The 18696-nt window shown below is 41.5% G+C and overlaps 1 protein-coding gene across 1 annotated transcript; it reads right to left on the reverse strand.

Annotated features, from left to right (window-relative positions):
- Positions 1-1223: 1223 nt before the first annotated feature.
- LOC133842822 (homeobox protein caupolican) lies at positions 1224-15357 on the reverse strand. The gene is made up of 5 exons (XM_062276076.1): positions 13814-15357; positions 6677-7270; positions 6295-6413; positions 4159-4487; positions 1224-3311 (listed from the first exon to the last, which is right to left on the reverse strand). Exons 1-5 carry the CDS (start codon positions 13859-13861, stop codon positions 2257-2259), a joined length of 2145 nt encoding a protein of 714 aa, XP_062132060.1. The 5' UTR covers positions 13862-15357; the 3' UTR covers positions 1224-2256.
- Between the last annotated feature and the right edge of the window lie 3339 nt (positions 15358-18696).

Here is an 18696-nt window from a genome sequence, read left to right on the forward strand (position 1 = left end):
TCAAAAATCCAGAGTCGAGTTTGGTTTGTCATCTGTTGTTGTTCTTGGGCTCAGCATTAAAGTTATGTCACTCCGAGTCAATTATTCTCAACTAGAGTATTTAATGCTTTAAATGTATTAAATTTATTTATGGTTCTCAAGATACGATCACAGTTGCCATCAGTCTCGGAGACTTCGAGACGGCGGAGTTACTTAAATTGATAGCTGTGTGCCTTTTTGGGAGTGGCCGGTTGGCCTGGGGCCGCACATTGAGCACATTTTTCTTCACCGATTTTGAAGAAACAGACACTCCGTCATGATCACGATACAAATTGTAACGCGTGTCAGCAGCATAGAAGAAATCCATTAATCGTTGATGACAAAATAGAATTATCAGCGGGAGAAACAATCCGTCGTTACAAACCAATCAAAACAAGTTGAGTCTAATCCGCTTTGACAGTTTTACCCCTTTGAACAAATCATGAGCAAACAATTCCAGTGTAACATAAAGTAGCCAAACTTTCATTTCCCGAGGCTTTTATAGTGAAGAATGTAAGGTGGGTTTCTACCTGAGAACTATAAATTATCTTCAATAGTTTGTAGCGGTTAAATTATTTGCAATCATTAATAACTATGTATAAAAATGTATTAATAAATAAACTTGAAATTAAAGTAATAAAGTAATAAAATTACAAATTAATTTCTTGTATAAATAATAATACAAATAATTTAGAATCAATAATTTGCTTAGTTCAGTAGCCACTTCCCAACATCTGTTTTTTTCCCATTGCACAAGCTCATCTTTCAACTGATCACACAATCTTGCTCACTCACACCTAGTTAATCTGCATTGCATCGAACACGCAACTATTGCAAGCATGCTTAACACATAAGTAAATACCCCAACACTTGTCTATGAAGAACACTTCTAAGCCTGCATTCACACACATGCCCACTCACATGTGCAAGCAGCGCTAGCATCAACTTTCAATCGATCACTCTCTCTCTCTCTCAGCACACACACAGACACGCACAGTAGCCTGTTAGCATCCACATGCACAACACCCATTTTGTCAACTCTTCTGCAATGTAATCCAATTGCTCTCAGCATCCACACCTGCTCCTATTGTGGAGCTTGTTTGTTGCGCGCCCAATTTGAGTACGTTTATCAGCTGTTCAGCTGTTTTTTCGATTTACTTTCACTTTATTTCAATATATCTTTTATTATATTACGAGCTTACAAACATTTTGTATTTTATTTAATAAATTTTAAGTGTATTTAATATTCGTACATATTACAGGAAAAGTAAATGATAAACTATATAGAAACTAGCTAGGAATCGGTTAATATGTTCATATTATTCAACTAGAGTACATAGCTACACATAGAGCATAACATACGAGTACTTACGTATGCGAGTATACCCTTGCTGGCGCAGTACAGGGTATTTTTGAATGCAATATGAATATGAATGGGGGCATTATGTGATGTGGGCTAATCTTAAGTGTAAGTTTAAAGTTAAAAGTTAATGTAGTGTTATCGTTAAGTCTGTGCATCACTAACATGCACATGCAAGTACATGGATATATCACAGAAAAACTGGCTATCATATAGGATTACAAAAGCATACACAAGATACTATCTATAATTCTTTTTTTTATTAATATATTTCTATAATTGTGTAATTTACATAGTATTGAACTTGATTATCTACAAAGTTTTAATGGGGACACATGATAGTTTAGACAAATTCGAGTACTCGTGAACTCGCACTTGCTATGAATGAATTGAAGAAGAATAAGAAGTGTGCTCTCGACACTCGTGACTTCTTCTTTTCAGGCATTATGTTAGTGTTGTGTTCAAGTCATTAAACTCGAGCAGAAGATAATGACTCAAATCCCGCTGCATGACAAACTGTTGTCGTGTGTCTGGAGCGACGTTTAGTCATTCCCCCACCGCCCCGCCCCGTCTCGCTGTCTGTCTGAAAGTTTCAGCTTAAATTGAAGAGTGTAAATATGCTAATTAAAGTTATAAAGTGAAATAATTTACGATATGGTAGGAAATAAAGTTTTATTGCCGTACTTAAGCTACATTTATTGCAAAATAATTAGTGTGGTTACTGTTATCGTTATCGCTATCGTTATCGTTGGCATCTTCCGCTCTTGCTCTCTCGTTCTGATGCCTGCAACAATTTTGTATTTTGCACTTATCCCCCTTGGGCCTGTTTAGTCAATTTTGGTATTTGGTAACGCCATTTCTTCCACCTCTTTCCCCGCTTACGAATTGGAGCGTCCGCTGCTCAGATAATTCCCATAGATGTTGTTATTGTAAAGCATTGAACCCATGGATGTTACCGGCACCGTTCCGGAATGCGCTGTAGAGCTGCTCCCGCTGCTGCTGCTGCTGCTGTTGATGTGACTGATCAGCTTCATGTTTGGCGGCGTTTGGGGCGGCGTATCGGGCTGGATCTCGGTAAACCCCACCACCCGGCTGTTGGTCTGCTGATGGTAAGGCGGCGCTTGGCTCGAACTCGTATGCAAGTGGTCGCGATGGTGCATAGATGTCTTGGGCCCCGATCCCGATCCTATATGCATGCCCATGGCCTCGGTGTACACCGTAGGTATCCGCGAATATGGCGATGCGGCGGCGTAGCTGCTCATCATACTCAGCGGCGAACCGAGCTCGACTTGCTGCCCCGTCATAGTCATGTTGTTGTTGCTGTTGTTCCCCATTGGATGTTGATGATGCTGCTGCTGCTGCTCCGTATGCAGCTGGGAGCTCGGTGAGTCGGCTGGCAACTGCTGCTGCTGCTGTTGTTGCTGCTGCTGTTGCTGCTGCTGACCCGCTGGCGGGTAAAAGTTCTGGCCGAGATATGCCGTAGGTGGCGGTGTCTTGCAGGCGACTGTGTCGGCCACACTCCAGATTTTGGGCTTGCTCGCCGGCACCGGTATGCCACAGTCTCTGCTCAGCTGGTTTTTTTGAAGGGCACTATAATCACTGGCCTCCTGTGCCCCGCCTCCTCCGCCAGGCGTCTGTCCATAGCCACCAGCATTGTAATAAATGCCAGACGATTGCTGCTCCGCCTGCTGCTGTTGTTGCTGCTGCTGCTGCTGGTGCTGGGCATGAGCGTGGGCGTGGGCATGGGCGTAGGGATTGTAGGCGTGTGAGGGATGCGGACTGAAGCTGGGCGCGCCGTAAGGCGGCAGACCGCGTATAGCCAGCAGATTCTGCGGTTCGCCTCCGCGTTCAAGTTCGAGTTTCTCCTCCATATCCAACTCCTTGTCGGACTTGTTGTTGGTCAGCTCGGACTTGATACGTTGATGGCCGGGATCTGGTGATTAAAGTTGACACACAAAGCGCAAGAAGGAAGAAAATATATTATATATAAATTTAATTAATTTTCAAGACGACAGAACGGAAGTTGAACAAGTAGGACTGCAAACTTGCCACTTGCCACTTGCCACTTGGCACTTGGAAGTTGCCGCTTTTGCCAACAGCTGCTGACTGGGCGCTTGTCGAGTCTGGTGTTGTTTTTGTTTTTGTTTTTTTTTTGTGTGTGGCAGGCGCAGGCAAAAACCCTTGAAATTGTTGGTGGGCGTTGATGCGTGCAACCCTCGCGACGCGATGTGGCAGCAACAGAGTGCAGAAAGCTTTCAGCAACAAAATGCTCTAGCTTCCGCTCCAACTCCAGTTCGAGAGTCGGAGCCAAGTCGAGCAAGGCCGAAAGTGCGGGCGCAAGGCCACTTTGCCAACAATGTGCTGTCAACTTCCGGGGAGGATGTCGCCTAAGCAGTCAGACAAATAAACGGACGGACACATCGGACAAACGGACAGACAGACGCTAGGGCGAACGGTCAAAGATTGCATAAGATTCGTTGCGCCACATAAATTGTACTTAAAAGGCGGCGCTGCCGCAAAATCTGTAACTGTGGCTGGAGAAGCTAAGGAAGGGGAACGAAGGAGGAGTAGCAGAGACTCTGCTGCTTTGGCTGGCAGCCAAGACAGGGTCAGGCATTCAAATCAATGTGCGGAAGAGGCGTTTGCTCTAAAACAATACACACATGTAGCACTTGTGAACTTTAAGCCCCTAAAACGCCTTTGGCTTCAGATACAGTTCAATGACTTTTAGAGTTGGGGAGGAAGTAACTGAGGAGCAGCAAAATGAGTTGTCAACTTACCAAATGTGTCGCTAGCTGAGGGCAGCTTGGAACCATCGCTGGATTCCTTTTCCTTCTCATCATCCGACAGCATTCCATCATCATCGTCCTCTGTCTTATTTTTGGGCTCCCACGTCATTTTGTTCTCCTTTTTCAGTCGACGTCGGGCATTTGCAAACCAAGTCGAGACCTGGGTCAATGTCATCTTAGTAATGATGGCCAACATGATTTTCTCGCCCTTTGTGGGATAGGGATTCTTCTTGTGCTCGCTGAGCCACGCCTTCAACGTTGCTGTTGATTCGCGTGTCGCATTCTTGCGACGTGAGGCAAGATCATAGTTGGGTCCGTAACTGCAACAACAACAACAACAGCGATAAGCAAGACAATTCAGGTTTAAACACACTTGAGGCTATTGCTCATTAGCTGACTTTAATCTGCGACTCGACCGCCGAGAACTGCGCCCTGTCATACTTCGGGTAAACATGGAGTGATTGGCTCTTCCGGTAGATTCAACGTCTCCATATCAATAACGTGGCTAATAGCTCTGTTGACTGCCACACCCGCCAGTCAAACACTTGAGCTTGAAGACCCAACTAGTGACTTTCAGATAAGCAGTCAAATGGAACTTCAAACTTGCAGCACAAACACAGTGCGCACAGTGGGTCCGAAGTGAGCAAATGGGTGCAAGAAATTATGATATTTTTCAAGTCATTATAGAATGTTTGACTGAATATAACTTCTCTATTTTAGATTGAAGCTAGGATCATTAGACTTAGTAGGGAATTATTCTGCATATTTACTGTGATTGATACTATTTTTAGTCTCTTATTAACACCTTAGCTTAGTAGGGAATTATTCTGCATATTTACTGTGATTGATACTATTTTTAGTCTCTTATTAACACCTTAGCTAATCAACAAAAATATAGTTTTCTCGGGGCACCAAGCTACAAACTTTTAATTCAAAGAGATGCTATAAATTTCATAATAAACTAATCACTATTTCAATTTAAAATTCGCCATGAGCAGCAGTCGTATCGTCTAACATAGTCTGCCCTAGATTAATCGCTTTAAGTTTAAGTTAATTATTTAATAAACTGAAAACAGATTGCTCTCAATTTTTAATGAAACTTTCACTTAAACCTTTAACCATTCACTTACTTTCAAGTAATTTAGTTATTTTGCTGTTTAAAATACGACAACATGAAATTTAATGTGAATCATTTTAAACGGCGCAAATTGAAAACGTTTAAAGATGGGTTTTTCCCCCGGTTTTTTCCGGCATTTTCCTCGGCGCGTACGTGTTGCACTTGCGATTCACGAAATTCCTTTTCGCGTGGCGCTCTTCAACTAAAATAACGCACAATGAAAAAACCGCGACAGGAGAGAAACGCCCTGGGAATTTTAATCTGTGCATTTGTAACTTGCTTCCGCCCAGACCACAAAACAGAACGTTTGCTGCTCTTGTCCTTTCCCTGCCCTAGCCTTGCCCTGCCTTACTCTCTTTCCCTTCATTTCCTGCCACAAACTTATTGAGTTTAGTATATTTTTAAAAGCATCGCGACGCGCCGCCATTTGCTTAGAGGGTTAGGTTAGCAAAGTCCTGTCCCCGGGTTCGTGTACCCTTTGCATATTGTCTCTGACTGCTGACTTGGGTCGGCAATAAAAACTCTGCAGACACTTTCTGCCAAAAAGTTTTCTCAGGCATTTGAAAAGCTCGCTTAACTTGGCTGACAATTGACATAGCACTATGGCAAGAAATTTGTATTCGTTAATCACATTTATTAAGCAGAAATCTAACCTGCGCTTTGAACCTTTGAGAACAATAAGGATTAAATGTGGCAACTGTGCAGTATTTGTCAGTCAAAAATAGTAAAAGAATCAGTAATGTTGGCATTAGCTGAATAAGTAATAAGGAAATCAATTTAATGTTTTTTATCCTAATTTAAAAATTTGTTCCCAATTCCACAACTTTATTGACATTAATATTTGTTTAGATACTTACAATAGAACATACTAGATCTATGGCATTAAGATAAATAATATTAAGATGCGAGTGCATAGCAAGAATCTTTAACGGCATAAGTCAACTTTTCTTCTATTTTTTCCCCTCATTTTAATTTCGTCATAATTATTTTAAAGTGCTTAAGATACTTACCCATAGGCCGCTAGTGTGGGATCGTAGGAATAGTAGCCGCTTGTGGACTGCAGACCCGCTGAGGTCCAGGCATTCATTTCGGAGCCAGAGCTGGCATCCTTCATGCCATAGGGATTATTCTGCAAATGGAAATGAGACTGTTACAGTTAACGCCGCCTTCTGAGGTAGCGCCAGGTGGGCAAAGCTGACAACAAGCTTGTAAGCCGGACAACGAGTAGCTGCCTGAAGAAGAACAACAGCAACAGCAAAATAACCGGCTTGAAAGAACACATCTCTGCTGTTATTGCTTAAACTGTCGGCTTACAATTCAGTTGTTGTGGACTTCTGCCCGCTGCACACACTAATCCAATTAAGACGATCACAACAACGATCGAAAGCTTACCAGTGGCGAGTAGAAGGCCGAGTTGTCAACACCGATGCTCGGATATGGATTCTGTTCATTCGAGGGATATGGTCCGCCATAGACGCCGACGCCAACGCCAGCTGTGGGCAACGCCATGCGAGAGTAGCCACCGAGTGTGAGACGAGCCGAATCGTATTGGCAGGAGCAAACGGTGTGCCCGGAGACGGGATCCGTGATGATGGGACGTCCGTTCTCGCAGCAGGACATATGGTTGGCCACACGCACATGCGCTTCAAGAGCCGCCACACCGCCACCAACTCCTGCGGCTGACGCATCTGCCACATCTGTGGCGCCGCTCTGTGCCTCGTTGCCATTGCCCACGACATCGGCATCGCTGACCGAAGCAGCCGAAGCGGCTCCAGTGCCGCCAGCAAGGACTGCAACAGCGCCCGCATGATTCGAGGACTGCGAAATTGCACCTGGACTAACGCGGCCGGTGATGCCGGTGGTTGTCGAACCCGCTGAGGGACTCAGCGATGCCTCGTTGGTGCCCGACAAAGGCGACGGCACCGAGCCGCCTCCATGTCCGCTCTGGCTGTCGCCGCCCGTTGTGGCTGCCGCACCGCCAAGCAACTGCAAAGGAGACGAAAAGCAAACAAAATATAAGAAAAAACCGCAAAGCACGTTGCATAAATTTCAGGAATAACAGCAACAACAGCAAAAAAGAACCGAAAGAAGGTTCGCAATGGTTTCGAAACAGGTGATGTGCTCAAGGACACGCAAAAGAAGTAGAGAGAGTGAAGAGAGAGAAGAGAAGAGAGAGGGACGGGTCTAAGGGCAGCGGTAGGTAGTTGAGTTGAGTTCAGGGCAGGGCTCGAAATCAAGAAAACAGATTAAGACGATAACTCCAAATGTCAAAATATTTTATTGGCTTGGCGCATTTTGCGATCCGTTCCATCTATTTTCACTTCATTAATTTTCAATTTATCACAGTCAGATTTAAGATACTGCAGCCGAGTGTCTGTCGCAGCCTCAACCTCAGCCTCAGTTCGAGATCTCAGCCAGTTCTTTGAAGAGGGTACAAACCGAAAAGTATCAGCGGACCGATCGAGCTGCTCGTCGGACTCGACTGGAGTGTGGGCAAAAAAAGAAAAGGGGCACACAAAATTGAATGAGGCACTCAGGTATGCGCTTTGCACGATAACCGCAACGAATCGCCGTTGCCCAGGACCAAGACCAAGACCCAAAAACCAAAAAAAAAAAAAACAAAAAAGAACGAATTCGTAACCGACTCGTAAGCCCATAAGCCGTAAAGTATCTTTACACAAAAGTAACTTAAGCTATGCCACAATTCTAATGAATTTCCCCACTACAAACCGAAAAAAACAAACACTTATCACTCATTCAAGAGGCAGCTACTGTTTTTGTACTTTTTTGGCCATATGCTTTTAAATAATAATGGTAATTCGCCAGTTGAACAAGCTGATTTTCAACACCTCCTGCCAGGCTATCTAATCGCAAGGCAATTTCGTGCCAACAGCTCCCAACACACACTCACAATCGAGGAGAATACTCCTCCTGGAGTTGGCTTGAAAATTATTGCATAATGAAGGCGTTTTCATGAATGAAATCTAATGAATTCTGAATGAATGACCACTGCCCAGAGCGACCGGCAGAAAGAGAGAGCGAGAAGCAGGCGACCAACTGTAACGTCGACAGCAACAACAAAAAACCACAACAAGTGGCATGCCACACTGTTCTCCACCTTCTCCTTTCCCACCTCTTCCTCCTCTTGCTGCTAATGTACAAAACGCTGCGCGCGCTCATTTCTTATTATTCTTTATTTTTATATGCGATTCGAACATCAATTTCAGTTTTTGTGGTCGTCCATAAAAAAACACATATCAGCAACGTCGACGACGACGACGACGACAACGACACCGAGGACCCAACTTGGTGCGGTCCGAGACCAGAGAGTCGCAGTCGCAGTCAGAGTCCAGTTTGGTGTCCAGTGCAGTGCCTCGGCTTATTATCGGCACGCAAGTCAGTTTATTTTTAATGATTCTCACTCACCCACTCTGGGATGCATTGTGCTGTGTTTTTTTGCTGTGTTTTTGTGCGGTGCTGTGGTGCTTTGGTGTGCAGGAAGCGCATCGCATCGCGCTGCCGGGTTTATCGCTGAGCTGAACGCAGACAGGATAGCTGACGATGGCCCCGAGGGGTTCTCTGCACCGGCTTAAAGGCGATTTGATACACTCCTCACTCTCTCTCTCTCTCTCTCTTGCTCTATGTCCCTTACTCTCTTGCACAATGCGGAAATGTTGCAAATGTTGGCAAGTGTTGGCAACTATTAAATATTGCTTTATAGTTGCCTGTTTTATGACTTGAATATTACGATAAACGGTGTGAACCGCTCTTCGCTTTTTTTTTGGTGTGCTTTTTTTAATATCGTGTGTCATGTCAGCGGAAGAAGGATATTCAGGGGCTTTCATTTATCCCAGCGGGATTACAAAGTAATTACCAGTTTGCACTAATAATGGTGCTTGCGAAATTGTAGTATATAATCTTACTTTATAAGCATAATTCAAAATATCCACATATGCAAATCCTTTTTGACTCACTAACTTACTGACTGATTGATCGTTTAGCGAGTGATTGAACGGATCATTATTGAGTGTATGGTTAAGGGCTTAATCACAGCAATTTCTTTTAATAAAGTGATTTTTCACAATAGGGATTTTATAATGTGGGAAGATTCTTAAATCGAAAAATGTATATAAACATATGAAAACAACTTTTCATCCTTTTCAATACATCAAATTACAAAATGCATAATTTTAAGAATTTTTAAGCTATTATTTTCCATTTTTTTGTTTTATTTATTATAAGACAAAGGGAAAGTGAAATAATTTATGTCCTTACAATACGTAACATTATAAAATTCAGCATCTTAACTCAGCAATAATCTTTAAAACAGCTTTCAAATCTTATTTTAATATGAAAATATCATAAAATACATGCATATATTTCTAACCTCTCCAAAAAATATTATACAAACTCAGAACTGAATGGAGTAACCAAATTAGAATTTGATTTATTTACGTACAATTCATAAACTCGAAGGAAATGCGTCTAAGCTAATAAATTGCTTATTGCCACAGTGTTTCAATAGTTCTCATTCTCCATTTGAACACCATCTCTTTCCTCTCTAGTAATTCCCCTGACTGGAGCTAAAATAAAACCTTGACTGGCCATTGATAAGTGCACGTTGTGTGTGGATGCAACAGATGAGTGGCATGCGCTCCATTTGTTGCATGACCCAAGTTCAAAAGAATCGAATGCCATGTTCGCAGCGAAGCTTGCAACAACAACAGTTTGCAATGGCAAGACAACAGCAGCAGCAACAACTGGAACAGCAATAACGACAACAACAATTGTTAAATAAGCAAATCGAGAACAAACGAAAAGTACGTGTAAATAGCAAATAGAATTGCTCATCAAGCATAATTGCCAAAGTATCTGCAAGATACTTAAACTAACTCATACGAGTGCAAGTATTTAGGGTCTTTGAAGTGCACAGACAACCCAGTTTAGCGAATGATGGCAACCATACGCATTGTCAGGCCTACAATAGCGTCTGTTGCTTCGATTGCTGTTGTTGTTGTTTCTGATGTTGCTGCTGCTTCGGATGTTGCTGCTGCAGTTGCTTTGGCCACCCGCTCAGCGACGCAAGTTTGCTGGAAAAACTGCTGCCGTCACTTTATGGTTATTAATTTTATGATTTATGTTAAAGCTCACGAAACGCCTGCCCCCAAAAGCAAAGCAAGAGAAAAAAAAGGCCCCAGACTTTGGTCGTCCCACCTTGGCAATTCCAATTGCCAATTGCTCAGTGTGCGTTGCCTTTGCAACAATGGAGACTGCAGTTATCTTATGGTTGTTGTTTAAAGAGCTGTTGTTGTTGTTGCTGTTCATATTGTTGTTTTTACTGGCGATATTGCTGCCGTGCTTCATGTTGTTGCTGTGTGCTGTATGATGTTGTTGCTGCCGTTTCGCTCTTGTTGCTGCTACTGCTGTAAAGATGCGTTTATGGATTTTGGTTTTTGCACGCCAAAACAACAACAGCAGCAGCAGAAGCAGCAACTAAACAAAGAGTCTGCTGCAAAAAGTGATAGCCGCAACGCAATAGAAGGTTGCTCCTGACGCCAGTCGACTTGGCATTGCTGCAACAGCAACAGCAACAACAGCAGCAACGGCGCCGCCAACCCAGCAATGACAAACAATAAGCGAAAATAAAGAGAGTATGAGCTGGTATCGAAAGAAGAGAAGGGTAGAAGAAGGGGAAGCTGAGGCCTGGGACTGTCGACATTTGGTTTTGGTTTTGGCTCCGAGCACTCTGCAGACACTGCAGAGACTGGGACAGAGACTCGACTGCAGGCAGAAGACTCGAGGCAGTGCGTCGCTGGCATTTGGCATATTCTCACATTCATCCAGGCAGCAGGCAACGCAATATAGCTGCCCCCACTCCACCACCTGCTCTACAAGAGTCTCCTTCCTATACCCTTCACCCAATACCAATACAAATACCAAAACCAATGCGTGTTTTTGCTAATGCGAATAAGTTGCTCTGTTGCTGTTGCTCTGTTGTTGGGCGCTCCTTTTATTGAATTAACTTCAGTTTCAGTAGTTGGCTGTCGTCGGTTCCAGAGGAACAGCCTCAGCTCCTGGACCAATTCTTTGTTTAGCGTGGCAGTCGCTTTCAATGTTTGCATTAAAAATTCATAAATCAATTATGGAATGCACACGGCAAAATATTAGTTTTTTCTCGCATCACATTCGGCCTACGTAAGGACACTGGACCAAGCCAAATTGTGCCGTCTGCCTGCCTCCTTTTCTCTCTCTCTCTCTTTCCCTCTGCGAGTGTGTGTGTGTGTGCCTGGGAATTCAAGTTATTTTGCCATGAAATGCGTGAACTGCTAAACTCAACTCCTTTGGCATGGGAAGTTGACAATTCTGTTCAGGCGCAACATCGAGGAGCTGACAGCAGCAAGTCCCGACTCAACTGGGAGATGGAGGCACCAAACGAATCGTTGATTAAATTCATACTCATATCGAATGTTTATTGAATTCGTCAGCAATTTTTGCGTGTCATATTTGGCATGCCGAATTGGCGTTGAAAATAAAATTAAAATCAAAATTAAATTAATTAATATGAATTTCAATTATTTATGTACTCTGGGCATACAGCGTGTTCTTCACCTCGTTATAATACAGTAGTCACTCGCTAATTAAAACCCAGCGTCTCTTGAATAACAATTCGTTTTGGTGCCTTATAAGAAATTCATATTTTTGGCGAAAAGAATATGAATTTGGTATATACGTTGACTTTAGCTTACTGTACTTTATTAATAGTTTATATTAGTATATTTTATGAGAAACTATAGGTAAATGAAACTTGAAGTGGATTTTACTTTAGTGAAAATTGAATTGCTATCATTCTTTTGAAGTATACAAAACATTTTCAAATCAATATAGAATTAAAAATCTTACCTCACAGAACAAATTTCAAAGCATTTTAATTCCTGTCACAAATATTTAAAGGTGAATGCCTCTCAAAAAACATTACACTAGTTACTAAGGCTAAAATTTCGAATATAAATCACATTCTAACACATTAATCTCTTTTTCATTTTAAAAAACATTCCACTTTTTTTCTTAAAGCTTAGTCGCAAAGTATAATGATTATAATTTACCTTTTACATATAGAAACAATTTGTTTAGCGCACTCGTCAGAATGACTTATAATAAAAGGTGTTAATAAATTAAATTTAATAGTTGTATTACAAGTCATTTACGCGAACTAAATCGTAAATTACAAAACCTAACCTATCGCAACAATAAAGCTTTAAGTTCATTTATCTTACTGAGAATAATTTAAACAACTCAATATTAAAGACGCTTTAATTAACAGTTTTCCCAATTTTGAGTTGACTAAGTGACTGACTGACTCCAAGGCCCAAAAAAAAACACACACAGAACGAGTAAATATATTAACAACAATAATAATAATAGCAACAACAAGAAAAACAACAACTGCTGCTGATGAGTAGAACGCACTTTGCGTATCCCTGGAACGAGCCATAATAATTATGGTCGATAATCTGAGCGTTCATTATTTTAATTATTACAATTTTGCCAAGTTTTGCATATTATAATAAATGGCGCTCCATTCAGTAGTACGCTTTGACAACAATTTATGTGGCATGTAAGAGGAAGCTGAGGAAGCCGAGAGGGCAACGGGCCATCGACATGAATTAAGGCCAATATATGTAAGCAGAGTATGTGTGTGTTTGGATATGTTAGACAGTCCTTCCTTCCAATGGTTGCTGTGTGTCTTCAACCTCAGCTAAACTAATTTGAATTACTGAGCTTCACATTATGCCGCCGTCGCCTTTGCCTTTGCTTCGCTTGCCGTCTTGCCCCGTGGGTAATTATGGCCAGAACTGAAAAGGTCCAGTCTAGGCAACGTCCTAAATTGTGCAACATTCGCTTGCATATTCATGCCGTCGAGAACTGACCACAAATTCCCTGGGCGTAAATTTAAATTTATGTTTATTTCAAATACTGCTACGACGTCATAGCCATTTATATGTATACATATGTGACTAAAATTAGTCGCTCTCACACACACGAGCAGATCTTGGATATTAGCCACAAGTTAAACAGCTCTTTAATGCGAGTTCTTCTTAAGTTGACACAGAAACGGAAATTTTCAAAAGTCCCTGTTTGAATAACTGGCAATTAATGCTTAAGTACTTATCAGTTGTTGCCAATCTTTGCAAATAATGTCAAAGTTTATTGTGGCCAACTTTCGTGATATTAACTGCTCGCTGATTGGCCAAAATTGTCACTCACAATGGACATGTTCAGCCGCTGATTGAGAACACATTTTGTGTGCCAGAGTTGCCAAGATTCTTTTGCTATCTATGCTGTTATCGTTTTGCACTCTTATTGGTCGATCACATGTTATTAACACATTCAACTTTATGGCTGATGCAACAAAAAATTCCAAACTGCGATATTAATAGCAATTATTTTGTGTTATCTAACACTCGCTGCCAAATAATTATGGTAGAAGAGAATTGTAGCGTGTTCGTGTCTTATCAGATCTAAACTCACCTGATTTGCCGACGGGTAACCGTATCCAAACTGCGCATATGCAGCCATTGTCGCGCTTGTCACAGGAACGTGAACGTAAACGTGAATGGGAACGGAAAGTGTGAGTGCTGCTCACCGTGGGGCGCCCGCGCCCTGCAAGGATGCTGTGGCGGCCCTGGAGTGGGTGGAGTTGAAGGTGGATTCCAATTCGAAGAGATGCTCGCTTTTCTCTGCTCTGCTCTGCTTTATTGTTGTTACTGTTGTTGTTGTTGTTGTTGGTGGTTGGCGTGCGTGCTCGACGCGAAGCGCGGCTAAGCACTCTGGGCGCTTTTGTTGTTTGTTGTTGGTTTGTTTGGCTGCTGTGCTATTGTTGTTGTAGTTGTTGTTGGCCTTGTTGAAAATTGATAAAACAAATTGTCGATGTCGAGCAGTTCTGTTAATGTCGCCGGAGCCGGAAAATGTTTTTGTTTGTTTTGCTTTTGCTTTTTTTTGCCGTGTGACTTTGCGCTTTATTCTTTTACTTGTCGTTTCGCGTTTGTTTGTTTGCTCGCTTTTTTTTATTGACTTTGGCCGACAAATCGCACACAAATGTTTGCGAGCAAACAGATGTCCTCTGCTGGATGCTGGATGCTGGACACTAGTTACTAAATACGTAATTCGATTACGTGAAGGGGACGCAGGGGGGAGGAGGGCACTGACACTGACACGGGTCCAACGACGGAACCGGGTCACTTTTGGCTCGTCACTTGACACTAGCGGGGCCAAAGGGTCGTGCTACTTAGTCACTTAGTCACTAGTCACATGTGTTTCTCCTCATGTTTGTTTGTCATTTAGTAGATTTGTTGTATTGTTTGGAATTTCTTTGCTTAGTTTTGATGTAGTTTAAACACTCTTTTTTATCAACAATTTCTTTGTCATTTGCACAAAACTCTGCGTTCTTGTTGTTTGTTTTTGTGGTTGCACCGATCTCGACGGCAGCGACGCAAACGAGTTCCACAACCTGTCAGTGGCCTCTCAACAGTGACGACGCTTCGAGCTCACAAATATTCGACGGTCGACGGGCAAAGCTACAGCTACAGAGCTGAGATGTGCGCCTATGCCTATTCGCGTTTCAACACAAACTGGTCTCTCGATGCCGCAGCGACAGCAACCGAAACCGAAACAGAGACCGAAACAGCAACAGACACACAAACACACACACAAAACAGCTTGCTCACAAGGCCAACGAAGCGCTGTCGCGAGAGCGAGAAAGGCAGCGCACAATAATAGCAACTGTGTGTGTGTGTGAGAGCAGGCAGGCAATCATTCTGATTAACAACCGTTCCAACCAGAGAGCACAAGGTATTTGCTGTCTCATTCGACTTGCGCGTTCGCCACGCGTGTGAGCGAGAGCGAGGGTTCGCATTCTCATTGCGCTCAGGGGGCTGTTGCTGAGGAATACGCCCACCTCCGACTGGAACACACATAGCAGCTGCTGCAGTCGTCGCAGTTCAACATATTTCCAGTCCAGTTCTGTTGTCGTTTCCCCTCTTCTTCGTGTGCGCTGGAAACATTTTTATGGCGGCCTGCGATCGAAAGGCTTCACATAGTTTGTCTCACTTTCTTCCGCAACTCCTTGTTCAATGTTTTGATGTTACCTCAATATGCTTGTGATTTCTGCAGCTTATTATGTATTATGGCGAATATTTATTTAAAAACCGAAATATTCAGTCTTCCAATTAAGACAAGCAATTAAACATTTCTGAGATGTGTGAGCAAGCTAATCAGTGTTTATAAATAATGTGAGAGTAAATAAATTAACATTTTTGTATATGTCAAAACAATTGTTTAAATTTATATTTATAAAACAAACACTTTCAACCATAAACTTGAATATGATTCAAACAAAGAATGCTTAAATGATTTGAATCTGTATAGCGGCTAATTTATTTCACAGAAAATACTTAATATAGATTTTGTTTTATGTCATGTTTATAATTCACACATGTATATATTTAAAAATTGCATTTAAATTTTGTTGCCAAATTTTAGTTTGTTAACCGTTAGAATTGGGAAAGACAATTGTTTTCGCTTCATAAACTTTTCGCAATTTTGTGCTGTTATTGCTGTATTGAATTGAGACTTTCATCTCCGGATTTCAGAAATTATTCTGCTAATATAGAATATAATTTGGCTTTTGATATTCAAAATTCTGCAGACAAGAATTTTCTAAGACGAATAGGATTTATTTTATACAGTTTTTCCAATATGATAAATTTTGCATTTTTAAAATTATTAATAAATATTTTTTGTGAGAGCCAACATTAAATTGATTTAAATTACTTAAATTACAATATATATTAGGACTCAATTTTAATACATCTCATGTAGTAGTTGTTAAATAACTAATATGAAAATTTAAGTGATATTAAATAAAACACACATCTTTTAAATATATATATGTACAATATCCATAGCTTCATCTTTTGATATGCATGTTTAGAACTAGAATCCCAATTTGTTCAAATTCTTTGTGGAAAATAAACAATTTAAGCAAGAATTTCAAAGGATCACCGTGAAGCGAGATTTACCCGATCGTTATACGAAACCAAAAGTGTGTTTGGAGTGAAACAAAAAACAACAAAATAAACAAATCAATTTGAAATGTGCAATGTGAAATGTAATGTAATGCCAGTCGGGCTCAAAGGACACTTGAAAGTGTTTCTAATTTATGGAAGAGTGCTTGAAGTAGTTTTGGAAGAATTCTTGTAAGACGAGATCTCACTATTTTAGTTTTTTTTCTTCTTCTGGGGGTGTTAACGTGCTGTCATTTATAATACTTACGAGGAGACGGCGCAAGTGTCTAGAAAGTCCACATGGCTGGGCGTGTTGCACTCGAGTGTGGCAAGCAGGAGTAACGGGGCAAGCAAGGGGAACATGTGGCATGCTCCCAGTCTGAGTCTGAGTCTGAATTCGAGTCAAAGTAGCAGATCGTGATCTTAATTGTCGCCAGTGTGTGCTTGGCACTTGGTGGCGCCACAATCCAAGAGCAGGATACTTCAACAATCTCAGCTGATGATGATGGCTATGTTGATAATGTTGATGCAGATGATGATGGTCTATAATGGACCTTAAATTTGCGAATAACATCACAATCCCTGTGGTGATGGCTTTGGTGTTTGCGCCTGAGAACTGCAACAGATGTTGCCACTCCGAGACATACCTGCCACACACATGCACAGAGAGAAAAATCTATTTTTATTCAGTACTAAAAATACAAAATATTGATCCAATAACATTGAACATAATTTTGATGCTTTATTATTATGATATGAGTGGATTTTTATGTTGTAGTTGGTTATAAACAAAGTTTCGTATAAATTAGAAATTATTATTAATATTGTTAAAGTGTTTGAGTAAAATTATAAACTAACTTATAGTTAGGTATAAGGCTAAAATTATGAACTACTTTCAATTTTTATAATAAAAACTTTAATCAAAATTAAAGTGAAAATAAATTTTGCATTATTTGTGAAAGAAGAATTGTGAAGATTCCCTCCTCTAGGTTATAAGGTTAGATTCTAATCGATATTTACTATCTCTTAGTGTTGTTTCTTAAAATACCATATATTTGCTATCTATAATATAAATTATCCTTTTTCTCACCGTGTAGAATGTGCAACATAAGCTGTAGATGGAAAGTATGTGTTTGCATTTTGTGAAAACAATAACTCGGCCATTTTTGCACTTGCAACGGACACAACATGCAGATTATATTGAAAACAATTTAAATGTAGATTGCCGAGCATAGAGTTTACGATATAATATGCTTCTTCAGTGAACACATGCGGATCAGAGGGGGAGAAAGATAGAGGGAGATGGCACACTTGTGCGTGAGTGGAAGTAGAGTGAGAAGGGGAATGAGCCTGGCATCTGCAGCAGCTGCACGAGCTGGGAGTGTTGCAGGTTGTCTCTCAACGCTGCCACACCAACCAACCAACCACCCACCTCCCTCCTGCCACACCTCTTCTCTCCTCCAATGTTGCTGCTGCTGCGTGCCTCCTGCTCATCCTGACTGCGATGCTTCCTCTTACTTAAGTGTTGTTTCATGTCACCTGGAAAGCAATTGGACATGAAATTGTCGCTTTTCAGTGTATGACACACACACACACACACACACTCACACACACTTGCAGCTGTGTGTTTGTTTGATGTGCCTTACAAAATCTTCTTAAATTGAAAGTCTCTGCTCTGCAAAAAGTAATAAAATAAAATCCTTTTTGCCAGCAAGGACAAATGATAAAGTCACCGTAAGGACGCTGCATGCAAATTGCTTTCAATAAATTTGTTTACGCCTTGAGCCTAGAGAGTTGGAGGAGAGCCGGGCGAGAAAAAGTACTGAGATTTGCGTACAAATTGCAGCAAATCCCTGCAATGACTGACTGCAGCTTGTTTTGGGCTCCAGTTAATTGCTAGCCAAGGCAGACAACTTGGAGTCACTTCGGAGTCGAAGGTGGGGCAGCAGCAGCAATGGCCACCAATCAAACGGCAAGTGGCAAGATTGGCGGCTCTGTTATCGGAGGCAGCGTTGTCTGTTGTGCGTTGTGTTGTGTGTTATCGGTATCAGCACCTGGCATCTTATCGAAACCACTTCAAAATGGGATTGCTGCTCAAACAAAACGCAGCGCGACAACAAAAGCAACAACAACAACCACAACAACAGCAACAACAAGCAACAGTGACAGCGACACTTTTCCAAACATTCATAAATGGAAACATATTTACTCACTTTTTAAAAACAAATCAACAAATCGGTGCTCTTTGTGGTTCAAGTGCCGTTGGCACACACACACACACACGCAAACACACACATCAGAGTCCCCAGTCCAAGTCTAGAACCAAACACGTCCAAATGATGGAACCTG

Source organism: Drosophila sulfurigaster, chromosome 3 (genome assembly GCF_023558435.1).
Source record: "Drosophila sulfurigaster albostrigata strain 15112-1811.04 chromosome 3, ASM2355843v2, whole genome shotgun sequence".
Lineage (NCBI taxonomy): Eukaryota > Metazoa > Arthropoda > Insecta > Diptera > Drosophilidae > Drosophila > Drosophila sulfurigaster.